This window comes from Dermochelys coriacea, chromosome 8, assembly GCF_009764565.3.
Source record: "Dermochelys coriacea isolate rDerCor1 chromosome 8, rDerCor1.pri.v4, whole genome shotgun sequence".
Lineage (NCBI taxonomy): Eukaryota > Metazoa > Chordata > Testudines > Dermochelyidae > Dermochelys > Dermochelys coriacea.
In genome coordinates, this window is record NC_050075.1 from 7,238,401 (window position 1) to 7,254,254 (window position 15,854).

A 15,854-nucleotide genomic window follows, 5' to 3' on the forward strand; every position below is an offset into this window, starting at 1 on the left:
GCTTATGCTCAAATACATTTGTTAGTCTCTAAGGTGCCACAAGTCCTCCTTTTCTTTTTGAGAATACAGACTAACACGGCTACTACTCTGAAACCTGCTTTTAGTTGTTACATTTATAAGTAAAATACCAACAAAGATTGAATGCATAATAGCTCCGTTTCCTACCACAGTGAGATTTTGGTCCACCTCTTAGTGCATATGAACCATGCTAGCGCCGGGACAAAGTCGCACAACAAGATGCTTGAGATGTAGATGATAAGGGGGATGTTCGTTATATTTCCTGGGTTTATAAGGACAGTTGGTTCTACTAGGACTGTATGACAGTCCTGTCCCTCCACTAGTGCCTACTGTAACACAAGGGACATGCATCTGCTGGTGCTGATACCACACATGCAGGCCAGGACAAAGGGATGTGTGAATGGAAGCACGAAACAACGTTCTGTATGAAACAGGCCTGCATTGGCCCTGGGCAGGTGGACTAATTGGCTCCTTTTATTGTTAATCATTCTGGGTCAAATCCTGAGGTCTTTACTCAAAAGCATTTTACTCTGGCATATTCTCACTGAATATGGGTCTCAGGAGCTGTCCATGTATTATGAAGGGCTGGGTGGTTTTTGTTATTTGTCCCTGTTTCTATTCTATACTTTGTAGTACAATATCTTTTATCTTGAAAAATTAAGACCTCCCTCCCCTGATTCCTTTGGGGGCAGCACATCAGCTCTGGGGCCACCCCCGTGTAATTATGTACAGGGGAATTCCAGAGCAAATAGCTGGTTGGGTAAAATGCTAGCATGGATGATGCTCTAGTGAAGTAAACTAGACGGCTGGTTCTCACTGTCCTTCCTTTGTTTCTCTAGGAAGAATCGTGATGCACTCACATGAGCTCTTCAATCCCATTCTCTCCACCTCTGTGGGAATATTGGTCCTGCTTCTCCTGCTGCTCCTCTTCCTGCTGTACAAATATAATCAGGTCAGATTCTGATTCCTGTTCTCTGGAGAGAGAGGACTGTAACCCATGTATAAATGTCCATATACGCAGCACTGCCCCTACCCAGCGATGCAGCCAGTGCGTTTGTCCAGGAGCCACAATGGCCCAGATCCTCAAAAGCATTTAGGCTCCTCTAACTTTCACTCCAATCCATGGAAGTTGAGCCTCAGAGTTGGGCCAATGAGTTGACATCTCACTGAAGCTCCATTGGCTCTTAGCTGGGATACTGTAAGATCTGGGAATGATCACCAGTCCCTGAGCCCATTGCTCTTCCCCTGGGCTCTGGGCTCCGGCATGAGGGAGATGGAAAAGGGAATTGAGGGCTCATCTTCTATTTGACATTATTTTCATCTGTTAATTGGGAGGGAGCAGGAAACGACAAGCTGGGTTGTGCCTGCCCCTCCCAGGGGGATAAAGCCAAGGGGGGAGAGTACAAGAAGTATCCTCCACAATCATTTGAACCCACGCTAGGCACACACTCAGTAGGGAGCATTAGCCCTGGACCTAGCAAACGCCAGCGGTTGTATCAGCCTGCTGGAAGGGGGCAGGGGAAGAATGGGGCTATAGATGAGCCAGCAGGCAAAGTCAGGCTATGGCCACTTAAAGGGAGGCAGATCTGCCCGTCTAATGCGCACTGATCTAGAACCCCAGGAGGAATTCCAACTCTGTGCCTGCCTCAAGGCCCCTCTCCCACCACAAAAACGTGGCTTAAACCTGACTTCTCCTTAGTCATTCAATACCAGTGGAAGTCTGACGCAAACCCGCAAAAGCCCAGCCACTCATGATACAGGCTCTTGCTCCCCAAGTGACTCATCCCAGTGTCATTGGCTCGCATATCTGTGCAGGATGTTACTTAGAGCACTGGGCAAAGGTGCTAGCTCCTGCCTCTCTGAACTGTCTCACTTGAACTGTAAGAGTATTTTGCATGGGACAGCTGAAACATGCAGTCAGTAGAAGGCAAAACTGCCTTTTCAGCCAGTGTTTTGCAATTTTTGCCTCAGTTTCCCCTACTCCCCACTAAACAAAAAGCTGTTTCCACAGTGTGGATAGTGGAATGCTGGGAATGCTAACACCCAGTTGTCTCTAGTGAGACTTCTCTATTGTCTTCACACAGGAACTGCCCCCGTTTTGCCTATTAGAGCTGTCTCTTGCTTTGGGGAAATCAGTGATAGAATTTTGACAATAAACCACAAATGGTCCGTCCTTGCACAACTGTTGAAAACAGGATTTCTTTTCCCGTCAGAGTTGAAGGTTTTTTTGTTTGTTTGTTGTTTTTTTTCCCCATAGCTCTTGTTACATGCCCTGCTGCATGTGTTTCAGCAAGTGAGCATAAGGGAACTTTATCCTCAGTTGTTGAACTCCTGTTTCTTGTCTGTTTAAGCTGATAATTAGCATGCAATATCTTACAAAATGAGGAAAAGCTAGAAAAGGTGTCTTCAGTTCTGAGAAATCTCAGTCGCAGGCAGAGTAACTGAGATCTCAGCTCCCGATTCTACCATCACTGGAAGGAACAAGCCCTCAGCCACTGAAATGGAGAGAGAAGCCAGTGGCGACCTGAAAGCAAGCCCAGCACTGATGATGCTGGGAATTTAGGAGGGTCTTGCAACACAAAGAGAAACGGGAGGTGCTTCTGAAAGGATGCATCGCTGATGGGTTTCTTAATCCAGCCTGGATCCCTGCAGCCTGAGACAATTCATGGAGAAAAAAATCAGCAATGCTCCCCCTGCATGCACGGTCTACAGTAAACCAAACCCAGGTGCACACCTCTGATACCATGTAGGACCTACCCTAATTGCCGCAGTTTCTGGGGACTTGGACCTGCTGCCTTCTTCTATCATTGGACAGACCTTTGTGGATGCAGGTGTTTAATCCTTAGACCTTGGATCAGGAAGAAGGGAAAACTGCCCAGCCAGGAAACACAGAGAACTTGCCCTAGCCTTAGGTGGTGTCCATCTACCTCAGTCTTTCTCCCTTTCATGCCTGTGGCCCACTCAGCTCCCAAGCCATCCACATGGGTGACTCACCTTTGTCTGCAGCTGCCCAGCAGCAGCAGCAGGAGGAAGAAGTGGTGGAGGAGGAAAAATTTCCACATTCAGGAACTTGGCCGCAGAGTGAATCATTGTGGTCATGGCTCGTATTGAGCCAGCACGCTCCACTCCTGCTAGTGGGCAAAGACAAGACCTAGGCCCTGCTGTGCAGACAGAGGAGATGTCTCATTCCCCTTCACTCATGGGGATGGGCAGCACAGATCACTCTAATGACAATCTGTTTCACTTCCTCTTTCTCCTTACATCAGTCTGGTCTCTCCCATCCTTCTGACGTGATATTGACAACAATCGTATCAAGCTGATGGCTGCTTCTGTCCACCGCCGAGAGCAGCTTGCCCTCCCCTTCCCTCCCTGTTTACTTCTGCTGGAATCAGACCCAGGCAGAAGAGGAGAAATGCTAAGTTCTATTTCTCTGTTTTAACAGGAACAAAACACATACCAGTGCTGTGCTCAGCGAAATGGAGTCAGGCAGTGCTGGTTCAGGAATGCAATGGGGAGGAAGAGAGGCCCCTTTAGGAGATTTCCACTGAAATGAAAGCACTTACTATGCTGACATCTGCTGCCCACTCAAACCATCTAGAGATGGGCTTCCTCCATTTGTGGTACACACCAGCTGTTCTAGCACCATGTTCCCAGATGCTCTAGCAAGCTTGCCCAGAGAATGAAAAGAGAGTTGACAGACTGTTTCTGAGAACACTGCAGGCCCCCTTGCTGCTATTTGAGGAGGAAAATGGGAGTGCTAGCCTAAGTGCCGACCTCAGCCGGTGGAATGTGTAGTTCTTAACATACAACCAAGAACAGGGGGCAATCAGGCTTCACGACCAGCTAGAAGGTCATGACCATGACCATGGTCACGACCATGATGTCGGTCATAATGCTTAGAACCAGCTTGTCAGCTTTCTTTCCATTCACACCACATTCAAAAGCAAGAAGCCCTCGATGGTATAAAAATAGGACTCTCCACAAAATCTATGGAGGTCCGTGATGCCCCAGGGAAAGTGGTGGGGATTTAAAGTCACTGTGATACGCTGCATTGTTTTTACAGAGCCTTGTAGAGCAGGAGAAGAAATCTTGATTAATCAGATTCTCTTCTTTACAGAAACCAAAATACCAGGTGCGGTGGAAGATCATTGAGGCCTGCGAAGGGAATAACTACATCTTTATTGACCCCACCCAATTGCCTTACAATGAGAAATGGGAATTCCCCAGGAACAACCTGCAGTTTGGTGAGAAACATTCAGAGCTTCTTTACTGTTGGTCGGGGAGTCAACTCTCAGATCCAGATTCTCTGATGTGCAAAGCTAAAAGAGCGCTGACGATGTCCAAACCCTTGTGTTCTCTTGCATACAGGATTAGAACAATACAATACAATATTGTCCCCATCCAAACACTCACGTCCTCTTGCATGCAGAACTACAAACAACATGATCCTGCTCTTTCTGCAGTTTTCCATGTGCTCTCACATACAGAACTAGGGTGATCTGATTCTGCCCTGACCTGTCACATGCAGGCTTACACATTCAGAATGAGATCACCCTCTCCAGACTTTTTCTGACATGTAGAGAGAGACTGATTCCATGTCTGGACATTCACTTCCTTACAACTCTGCCTTCACTCCCAGTGAATGCCCCATACACATGGGCAGAGCTCCATGTCACTTGTGGATTCCATATTGTTCACATGTTCTGCATCTTGCCAGGGTTCTGCTGCTGACATGTCACTAGGCTGTCTGGAGGGTCTTTCCAAAGCAGTTCTTTTGAAAATCACTATCACTCGTTTTCAGGGTAGCAGCCGTGTTAGTCTGTATTCACAAAAAGAAAAGGAGTACTTGTGGCACCTTAGAGACTAACAAATTTATTTGAGCATAAGCTTTCGTGAGCTACAGCTCACTTCATCGGATGCATTTGGAGGAAAATACAGAGGGGAGATTTATATACACACACAGAGAACATGAAACAATGGGTTTTATCATACACACTGTAAGGAGAGTGATGATAAAACCCATTGTTTCATGTTCTCTGTGTGTGTATATAAATCTCCCCTCTGTATTTTCCTCCAAATGCATCCGATGAAGTGAGCTGTAGCTCACGAAAGCTTATGCTCAAATAAATTTGTTAGTCTCTAAGGTGCCACAAGTACTCCTTTTCTTATCACTCGGTTGTTGTTTGGTTGTTTGGTTCTTCTGAGCACATTTATTTTTGTAGGAAAGACCCTGGGAGCAGGAGCCTTTGGAAAAGTGGTAGAAGCCACCGCTTTCGGGCTGGGGAAGGAAGACACTGTTCTCAAAGTGGCTGTGAAGATGCTCAAATGTAAGTCAAGAGCAGACTGCAGAGCAAGGCACACTGAAAACACAAACACATGTGCACAGAATTTGAGATGTGATTGTTGCACTGGTTGCCAATAATGTATTAAAATGCATGGTTTTTAGGCACCAGTTTTGGCAAGGCAGCCATAGCTCTCCTAGGCAGATATATATCCAGGCAAAGGAAGCATGTTCGTCTTCTTCTCATGCCTCAGCTCTTTCCTCCTCTCTCCCTCCCCATTTTTCCACTGTTTTCCTCTCTCTTGTTTTTTCCTCTTTCATCTCTTTTCCTGTCTCCCCCAGCTCTCTCCCACCCTTTTCTCCTTCCCCCCACCTCTTCTCTCTTTGTGTCCCTACTCCACATCAGACTTGAGGTAATCTTTTTTCCAATTTGATTCCAGCAACAGCACACACAGATGAACAGGAGGCCCTTATGTCTGAGCTGAAAATCATGAGTCACTTGGGCCACCATGAGAACATTGTTAACCTGCTGGGAGCCTGTACTTATGGAGGTAGGATGTGCTGGCACCATTCCCTCTAAGAGCCTCAGTAGACATCCTCCTGAATTCTGTTTTCATTGACACCTCCACCCCAGGGGAACACTAGGGGCTTTACACATGTCTTAGGTTGCTGACTCCCCTTACAATACCAAGGAGATGGTCTGCTTAGATGATCATAATGGTCCCTTCTGGCCTTAAATTTATGAACATTCCTGTGGAGGCTTCCATGTTTATTTCTTCTTCAGGCAGCTCTCTAAGGGATGTGTAAAGCAGTCTGCCTGTCTGAGCTAGCAGAGCTGCCCATCCTGTTGCCTAGACAGACTCCAATAATTAGGGACCATTAGCATGGAGACCCATATCTGAACTGAAGTGGCAGTCTCAAGATTATCTAATTTATTGGAATCTACCATTTTCACTAGAGATGGAGACTCACACCAAACCTATGTATGTACTCATGCACTTATTCACCCCCACACATCCAGGCCTGCCATTCTAAAGAGGAAACCAGGCCTCCAGGAGAGAGAGAAAGGATGCAATGAAATCACCTCTTGATGATCACCACTTCCTACTTTTTAGGCCCAATTCTGGTCATCACGGAGTACTGTCACTATGGAGATCTGCTGAATTTTCTGCGGAAGAACGCAGAGTCCATAATCATCCAAGACTCAAGCCTGGACTCCTCTCTGGATAGCACAGCCGATTACAAAAACATCTATCTGGAGAAGAAGTATGTCCGAAGGTAAGACTCAGGACTGGATATTGTACATGCAAGCACTGGAACAAATTGCCTAGGGAGACTGTGGAATCTCGATTATTGGAGATTTTTAAGAGCAGGTTAGACAAACACCTGTCTGGGATGGTCTAGAATAATACTTAGTCCTGCCTTGAGTGCAGGGGACTGGACTAGAAAACCTCTCAAGGTCCCTTCCAGTCCTATGATTCTATGTAGAACTCCAGTGCCTGACAGCAGGAGGCAATGGGAAGGTTTTATTGGCATGAGGTTGGGATGTCATGGTACTCACATCTAGAAATATTTCACTTAAAAAAAGTACAGGTAATATTTTTAAATCCTCTGTAAAGCCAGTCATACTGATCCAGGAAGTACCTTTTACAGAAGGAAAAGTGCATTTCTAGAAAGGGTAGTTACAGTCTATTTCTTTGCTGAATGCTCCCACACACAATCTAATTAGCATGGGGTATATAGATCACTATTGCCATTTGCTCTGTAGTTCAGCTTTTAAAATACGCCAAACCTCACAGGTACTTAGAAGTGTTTTCTCTGCTCAGCACCCTGGGCTCAAAGGATGAATAGACAGATATAGTCCTGATTGTTTTTAACATCTTGTCCCCTTTCTGTTGTTCTCTCTGGTTCAGTGATAGTGGGTTTGCAAGCCAGTGTTTGGAGACCTATGTTGAAATGAGACCTGTGCCATCGGACTCCACGCCAGCAGGCGGTAAGTTACAAGGTATGGTTTCCGTCTTCCATTGGGCTCTGCATTCTGATAGGCATATTGCATGTATCATTCCCCATTGTGGGCCAGGATCCAGTGCACGCAGCACTTACATCTCCTCCCAGAAGACAGTTCCTGGGTTAACCATAAAGAGCTCTTCTCTGTTCCAGGCAAGAGTGCAAAGGAAGAAAAGGATACTCGACCCCTGGCTCTGTATGACCTGTTGCAGTTCTCCAACCAGGTGGCCCAGGGGATGGCCTTCCTTGCCTCAAAGAATGTAAGTGGCAAAGAGAACGGTGGCCCAAGGGCTGCCTACCAGGTTAATTAAGAAACACACTGTTAGCCCATAGCATAAAGCGTCTGAGGGGCAAAACATAGTCAGCCTTGTGAACTGGGGTGGAACCTCTGTCCTTGAGCTTTCTGAGTAAACTGCTGCTGTGGATACATGCCCCTTCCATCTTGGGCAAGGAGGCTAGCAAAGAGGCCTCTAGTATTCAACTTCCACTTTTTTGGGTCGCAGGACAATGGGTCTTCCTTGCTGATGTGGCCTCACCCAGTACTCAGTTCAGATTTCATTCTGTAATCCTGCCTGTATTTAATGGAGAGTAACAACTAATAGTTCCCTTTGAGCTCGCTATATCAGTGCAGAATTACTGAACTGAATTTTGTGTGTGTGTGTTGTGTGCCGTTTTCACATCTCTTCCACTTGGCTTTTACATTAGGTCAAGACTTAGACTCTGCGCTGTCCTGCACTTATAGCCTTTTTTTTCCAGGAAAAAGGAACAGAAAGTGATAGCTGAGATTTCTGCCTGAACCTGGTTATATACATTTTAAAAAAGAGCAAACGTACTGAGTGTTCTCCATTGACATGGTCTGCAAAGACCCCCATACATCTGAGACTCCATCAACACGGCACCCGAGGGCAGGGCCGAGTGATTCCAGGATGTAGTATGAAGTGTTTCAGAAGTGAAGCAGAGTGAACTGGGTTCAAAAAAGAATTTAAATAAATTTATGGAGGAGAGGTCCATCAGTGGCTATTAGCCAAGATAGTCAGCAATGTAACCCCATGCTCCAGGTAACCCTAAACCGCTGACTTCCAGGAACCAGGAGGAGATGGGTGGATCTCTCCAAATTGTCCTGTTCTGTACACTCCCCCTTGAAGCTCTGGTACCGGTTGGTGTCAGACACAGGATACTGGACTAGATGGACCATTGGTCTAATTCCATATGGCAATTCTGATGTTGATAATAAATTGTAGGAAGGGGCACATATAAAATGAGAGAGAGCACCTGCAATTGTAATTGCTGACATCTAGTATTTTTCAAAGGGCTTCATGAATTCATCTGCCCCACACCTGTTGGGTGTGCAATTACCTTCTTAGAGGGAAGAAAGGAGGTTTTGAGGATGTTCCATCACTGTAGCAGGGTATTTTATTTGGACGCTGTTTTGCAATCTGTTCTGTCCAGTGCATCCACCGGGACTTGGCAGCAAGGAATGTGCTAGTGACTCACGGACGAGTAGCCAAAATCTGTGACTTCGGGCTGGCGAGGGACATCATGAATGATTCAAACTATGTTGTCAAAGGCAATGTAAGTAACTGGGAGCATGAGCAGAGGTGAGGTGTAGGGCAGGGATTCTCAAACTTCATCACACCGCAACCCCCTTCTTACCCCAAAAATTACTACATGACCCCAGGAGGGGGGACCAAAGTCAGAGCCCACCCGAGCCCCACATCCCAGGACTTCAACCCCAAGCACTTCAGGCTCCGGCAGGGGGCCTGCAACCTAAGCCCCACTACCCAGGGCTGAAGCTCTCAGGCTTCGTCCCCCGGTGGTGGGGCTCAGGCTTCAGGGGTCCCAACCCAGAGCTTGAGAACTGCTGGTGTAGGGTGCTTAAGGCAGGGAGGACGGAGCGGGAGAGAACAGGACTAGAATTGCAGTGCAAGTAGGCAAGTTGTCCCCTGAGTGGAGCGTTTTGCCCTTGCAGGCCCGGCTGCCGGTGAAGTGGATGGCCCCAGAGAGTATCTTTGACTGCATATACACTGTGCAAAGCGACGTGTGGTCCTACGGCATCCTCCTCTGGGAGATCTTCTCGCTGGGTAAGGAAGGATCCTTCAGAATTCTCACCTCCATCACTTACCGATACACAAATGTCTTTAGGCAACAAGTAGAGATTGGGGAAGGGCTGATTGAGAAACTGGGCTTTGGGAGGTAGGACCAAAGCAAGCTGTTTAACACCAGCTGTACAAATTACTGGTCCTTGTCATTGTCTGTTACCATCGGCAACCTGCCCCAGTAACTGTCCTATTCGGTCACAAGAAACTCAGTCCATGCAAACTCCTGCAGCACCACTCAAAGGAACGTTGCATATTGAGTTTGATTGCAAGATCGCTCATTATCACTTCTGCTCTAAACCATAGCTTGTTTTCTGTTGTGGTTGCAGGTAAAAGCCCATACCCTGGCTTGCTGGTGAATAGCAAGTTTTACAGCATGGTGAAGCAGGGGTATCAGATGGCTAGACCAGACTTTGCTCCTATAGAAATGTAAGTACAGCCACTTGGAAATGCACGGATAGCAAAGGAAGCAGGCACAACAGCTAGTGAAAAAGCTAGCGCTAGGTTATTCAGGGTACTGAGGGCCAATGAGTTCTACTGCTGGAAAGTTAATGATTTAATTACTCTAGCGCTAAAGAGAGACACTCAAGCCACAAAGTTTCCATCCTAATTTAAACAGCACCCAGTTTTGGGAGTGTTTGGTCTGAGATTTTGTTTTGGACCCAGCTCTGCTTAGAACCTGTCATTTTGCTGCTTAAGATGGCACATAATGCTACAGGCCGTAATGCCATTGTCTAGGCATATTTCCGCTGGATATACGAGCATGCAGTGATGGGGCTTTCTGGGAATGGACTGTAGTTTCCTTCCAGAAACCACCCATGACATGGCACCACCTACCACCTTGTAAATATTAAAGGAAATGTTTTTTTTATCCAAATGAATCCCATTACCAATTGAAGGTAGGAGTGTAAACACAAATTCTTGCAGCCCACAGAAAAGAAGCAAGCTATAATATACAGTCCATAGAGCACTGCATGAATGTGTGGCTTCTGGCTCTTTAGGCTTCTAGCAGTAGTTTGTACTTTGCTCTCTTAGAGCAACTTCCACCTGAGGAACTCAAAAGCACTTTACCAATATTTATTAATTACTCATTACAAACATGTAAGGTAAGTGCACAGAGAGGCTGAAGGCTGGCTCAAGCCAAAAGGTCATACACCCCAGGCATGAAGTATGTCCATCCTATTACAGCTTTCTGGGAGATCCATTGAGCTATATCAGCATGCCCATTGCTCAAAGTGAGGCTAACACTTGTTACTGCTGTTTGATGCTGTAGGTATCGCATCATGCAAGCATGCTGGAATCTGCAACCCACCCAACGGCCCACCTTTGACCAAATATGCCATTTCATTCAAAAGCAACTGGATGCCAACAAGGAACAGGTGAGACGCTTTGGAGACTCAGGTGCAGATAAGTGGGGGGAGAGAAAGGATGTTCCTTTCCATCCACCAGCGATCCAGGGCCCTGCCTTATCTGTCGCTTCTCATCTTTTAATCAAAACAAACACACACTTTTTAGTGCTGGTAGAAAGGTACAGAACTGGAGTACACAGTTCCCCAACTTGCCCCTCACATAGGTACATTGGCAGCACTGGTTTTTGATGGCATCCATTTATTTCAGCACTAGGGACCACTAGAGAGTGCTAAGAAAATTGGTAAGCTACCACGCTGATTCAGCTGAGGCTGCCAGTAGCCATGATGTTCTGCCGTGTGGACATGTCTACATCTCCATTCATTTCACACAGGCAACTGGTGGTAGAAACCGTACTGTCACTCCTAACCGGGAGTGACATGGAAGCAGTGAGGCAAGGGGTGCCATACCTCATGAACAGTATCCTGATATATCAAAGTGGCCCTGGAGAAAGCACGGATTTGCTCTCCTGGAGGCACCTAAGCAGGTCCTTGATTATCAACAGTAGCTCCCCTGCATTTAAACATGCCACACTCTTGCCTGGCCAGTAGCAGCTTGTAAATCAATTAAGTGCTTAGAAGGCTTAAGTGATTTTTTTTAATACTGTGCAAAGTTTGAGATGCACAAGAACTTCTTATGACATATGACCAGGGAAGAGTATAAAAATATTGCTCGGGCATGTAGGAAAGATATCAGGAGGGCCAAATCGCACCTGGAGCTGCAGCTAGCAAGAGATGTCAAGAGTAACAAGAAGGGTTTCTTCAGGTATGTTGGCAACAAGAAGAAAGCCAAGGAAAGTGTGGGCCCCTTACTGAATGAGGGAGGCAAGCTAGTGACAGAGGATGTGGAAAAAGCTAATGTACTCAATGCTTTTTTTGCCTCTGTTTTCACTAACAAGGTCAGCTCCCAGACTGCTGTGCTGGGCAACACAAAATGGGGAAGAGATGGCCAGCCCTCTGTAGAGATAGAGGTGGTTAGGGACTATTTAGAAAAGCTGGACGTGCACAAGTCCATGGGGCCGGACGAATTGCATCCGAGAGTGCTGAAGGAATTGGCGGCTGTGATTGCAGAGCCCTTGGCCATTATCTTTGAAAACTCGTGGCGAACGGGGGAAGTCCCGGATGACTGGAAAAAGGCTAATGTAGTGCCCATCTTTAAAAAAGGGAAGAAGGAGGATCCTGGGAACTACAGGCCGGTCAGCCTAACCTCAGTCCCTGGAAAAATCATGGAGCAGGTCCTCAAAGAATCAATCCTGAAGCACTTAGAGGAGAGGAAAGTGATCAGGAACAGTCAGCATGGATTCACCAAGGGAAGGTCATGCCTGACTAATCTAATCGCCTTTTATGATGAGATTACTGGTTCTGTGGATGAAGGGAAAGCAGTGGATGTATTGTTTCTTGACTTTAGCAAAGCTTTTGACACGGTCTCCCACAGCATTCTTGTCAGCAAGTTAAGGAAGTATGGGCTGGATGAATGCACTATAAGGTGGGTAGAAAGCTGGCTAGATTGTCGGGCTCAACGGGTAGTGATCAATGGCTCCATGTCTAGTTGGCAGCCGGTGTCAAGTGGAGTGCCCCAGGGGTCGGTCCTGGGGCCCGTTTTGTTCAATATCTTCATAAATGATCTGGAGGATGGTGTGGATTGCACTCTCAGCAAATTTGCGGATGATACCAAACTGGGAGGAGTGGTAGATACGCTGGAGGGGAGGGATAGGATACAGAAGGACCTAGACAAATTGGAGGATTGGGCCAAAAGAAATCTAATGAGGTTCAATAAGGATAAATGCAGGGTCCTGCACTTAGGATGGAAGAATCCAATGCACCGCTACAGACTAGGGACCGAATGGCTCGGCAGCAGTTCTGCGGAAAAGGACCTAGGGGTGACAGTGGACGAGAAGCTGGATATGAGTCAGCAGTGTGCCCTTGTTGCCAAGAAGGCCAATGGCATTTTGGGTTGTATAAGTAGGGGCATAGCGAGCAGATCGAGGGACGTGATCGTTCCCCTCTATTCGACACTGGTGAGGCCTCATCTGGAGTACTGTGTCCAGTTTTGGGCCCCACACTACAGGAAGGATGTGGATAAATTGGAAAGAGTACAACGAAGGGCAACGAAAATGATTAGGGGTCTAGAGCACATGACTTATGAGGAGAGGCTGAGGGAGCTGGGATTGTTTAGTCTGCAGAAGAGAAGAATGAGGGGGGATTTGATAGCTGCTTTCAACTACCTGAAAGGGGGTTTCAAAGAGGATGGCTCTAGACTGTTCTCAATGGTAGCAGATGACAGAACGAGGAGTAATGGTCTCAAGTTGCAATGGGGGAGGTTTAGATTGGATATTAGGAAAAACTTTTTCACTAAGAGGGTGGTGAAACACTGGAATGCGTTACCTAGGGAGGTGGTAGAATCTCCTTCCTTAGAGGTTTTAAGGTCAGGCTTGACAAAGCCCTAGCTGGGATGATTTAACTGGGACTTGGTCCTGCTTTGAGCAGGGGGTTGGACTAGATGACCTTCTGGGGTCCCTTCCAACCCTGATATTCTATGATTCTATGATTCTATGATTCTTAGTGTCATTGCCTCTCTGCTTTGCCAGCTATAGCACAAGTTACAGTCATACCATAAGAGATGCAATCTCAAGAGCACATGCTGTATTAACCAATTACGTGGGGGATCTTGAAGTCTAGTTAGTGCCTTATCCACAAGGGCAGTGCCCAGCTCCTGTACATTCAATGCCTACTGAAATCAAAGGCAGTTCACCATGTCCCCCCCAAAAGATAAGAAAATCCACAAATATAAATGATGATTCTCCTAGGTGTGGAAGCAGCAACATTTCATTGTGGCAAGTAATATGGAGAACTAGGCCACAGCTGGGTTTAAGTAAACTCAAGGGCCTGAAACCTATTTGCTTTTTCTTACTTTAAGGACTATACAAACCTCCCCAGTAGCTCGGAGGAAGACAGCATGTGTGAGCCCTCTGGCTGCTGTGAAGAGTCCTGTGACCAAGGAGATAGCAGTCAGCCTCTTCTGAAGAGCAACAATTACCAGTTCTGTTAATGTGCAAGGTCAAATTTGGATGGATCTTCCCCCATCCTTGCAAAGGACTTGGTCCCTCTCTTGGCTAGAAGGCAGGTTCCTCTTGCTCAGTGTCTCCTTATCTCTGTGCTTTCTGAAGTGTGAAAGAATTACAGAACTCCCCTCTTGAAAGGGCATCATTAGAGGAGCTAAGAGCCAAGACTCATGCGTGGTCCCTACAGTTGTATTGAAGCATAGCTCAAAGTCACCAGGAATGTTGTATATGATCCATGTATATGAGGAGATGATCAGATCCCCTTAGAGTCTCTCACCAACACTGGTAACATACAGGCCCACTGATGCAGTCGTCCTGACAAGCACTTCCTAACTCCATGCTAGCCAGTTCTTGCTTGGCTGGCTTTTGGCTTGTAAGAAGTTTCCAGTTTTGCAGGCTGGTATGCACGAACTATGTATTGTTCTACATGGATATGTATTGCTGTGCACCTATAATGGAATCCTTGTGTTTCTGTATGTGAATGTATGGCTGGAGGCACAAGAGCTTCAAGGTAAGCCACTTTAATTCCTAGACAGCCTTGCCTGTTAGAGTGAAACAACCAGCCTTTTTCTTCACTACTCCCCCTCCCTCTCCTCATGTTACAGAATATTAGTTATAGCTGAAAAGCTTCTCTCTAGCATTAAATATGTGGCAGACCCCACATCCCAGCCAAGTGCAGGTGAGGATTCTGCATCTCACTTCACCCAAACTGCTGCTGACATGATACTCAGCATTATAAATTTTGTTGAGAGGACGTTCCCTTTGAACCATTACTGCTCCAAAGGGTGAATGTCCTCAGGTGAAACATGAAGTACAACCATGCTCTTTTTAAAAGTCATGGAATGTAAATCCCCATCAAGGAAGGAATGGCAGCTTTTTTTATGGCCCTGCAAACAGCTCAACATTACTCTCTCACACACACACACACACACACACACACACACACAATACTGTATGTTGGAATTATTGAACAATTAATGTAGCAACTCAGCAACTACTGCCTGTACCAAAACCATTATGGGAATGTTTTAAAGTAGATATTGATAGTGTTATACAAAATTTTTTTTTTTTTTTAAATAAGCTAGGGCCCTGTGCCCTCACAGGAAGCTTTTCTAAATCTTTAATTGTTTTACTCGAGGTTACTAATTCTATACAGCAGACTAGTCTATATTAATGTAAGACTTCCAGTAAGGGAGTCTCTAATGAATGTTAGCCTTACCTGACTGCATTGCCAAAATATATTATATGACAGGGTATATACACTGACCTGGCTTAGGCAACTGTTACTGTACAATAGCTGCTACATAATTTGATCTTTATCAGACTACTACTATCCATTACTTTGTGGGCCATTTTTAATTAAACTTTACACTCACATGTTTAAACTACATGATTTAATTCTCTGTTGAAGACAAATTATTCCTTTCCACTAAATACAAGATAATGTATTTCCACTTAGCATTATAATGATGAAAATATAATTAACATGATTAACACAGCAATATTGTCCATTTTTTTTTCCTCCAGAGAACCTCATAGGAGTCTCTCCTTCCCTCCCCTCCCTTCAGGTGTCAGAGAAAGGGCAAAGCCTAGCCAGTCACTCTAGACCCTACTGATTTGCTCTGATAATTATTTAGGTAGCTGACTAGCCCCTTTTTTCCAGTTGCTGGAATGTTGACTTTATTACAAGCTGACAAACTTGTTATTGGCAAGCTTCTTTTGATGCGAGGTGCCTATCTGTTATTGGGAGAAGTAAAGTAATGGAAAGAGGAGGGGTGCAACTGCAGGATATTTTTATTCATGGGTTAAAACACTTTTGGGAAGAAAAAATAGATAAGATTATGGTATTCGCCTGTGCCACACACTGGGTAGAGTGGATACCTGGCTGAACAGGATAGGTTGGCATATGAAGGGAGAAAGTGCCTCTTTACCTCGGTTGCCTCCTTCAGGGTCTGTTCCGCACCACTGTACAACTGAAACAGCA

At 45.9% G+C, this 15,854-nt stretch overlaps 1 protein-coding gene across 2 annotated transcripts in view; it reads left to right on the plus strand.

Annotated features, from left to right (window-relative positions):
• CSF1R (colony stimulating factor 1 receptor) overlaps positions 1–14,770 on the plus strand; it is a 33,083-nt gene extending 18,313 nt beyond the window's left edge. Inside the window, exons 10-21 of one of the 2 annotated variants that reach the window (XM_038412584.2) lie at positions 858–970; positions 4,136–4,262; positions 5,241–5,345; positions 5,740–5,850; positions 6,415–6,577; positions 7,213–7,292; positions 7,460–7,566; positions 8,756–8,878; positions 9,276–9,387; positions 9,732–9,831; positions 10,676–10,781; positions 13,726–14,770. In XM_038412584.2, the coding sequence (XP_038268512.1) occupies positions 858–970; positions 4,136–4,262; positions 5,241–5,345; positions 5,740–5,850; positions 6,415–6,577; positions 7,213–7,292; positions 7,460–7,566; positions 8,756–8,878; positions 9,276–9,387; positions 9,732–9,831; positions 10,676–10,781; positions 13,726–13,857 (1,379 nt within the window). In that variant the 3' untranslated portion in view covers positions 13,858–14,770. Of the gene's footprint in view, positions 1–857; positions 971–4,135; positions 4,263–5,240; positions 5,346–5,739; positions 5,851–6,414; positions 6,578–7,212; positions 7,305–7,459; positions 7,567–8,755; positions 8,879–9,275; positions 9,388–9,731; positions 9,832–10,675; positions 10,782–13,725 lie in introns of both variants that reach the window. The other variant, XM_038412583.2, reaches the window with a different exon arrangement.
• Positions 14,771–15,854: the final 1,084 nt, after the last annotated feature.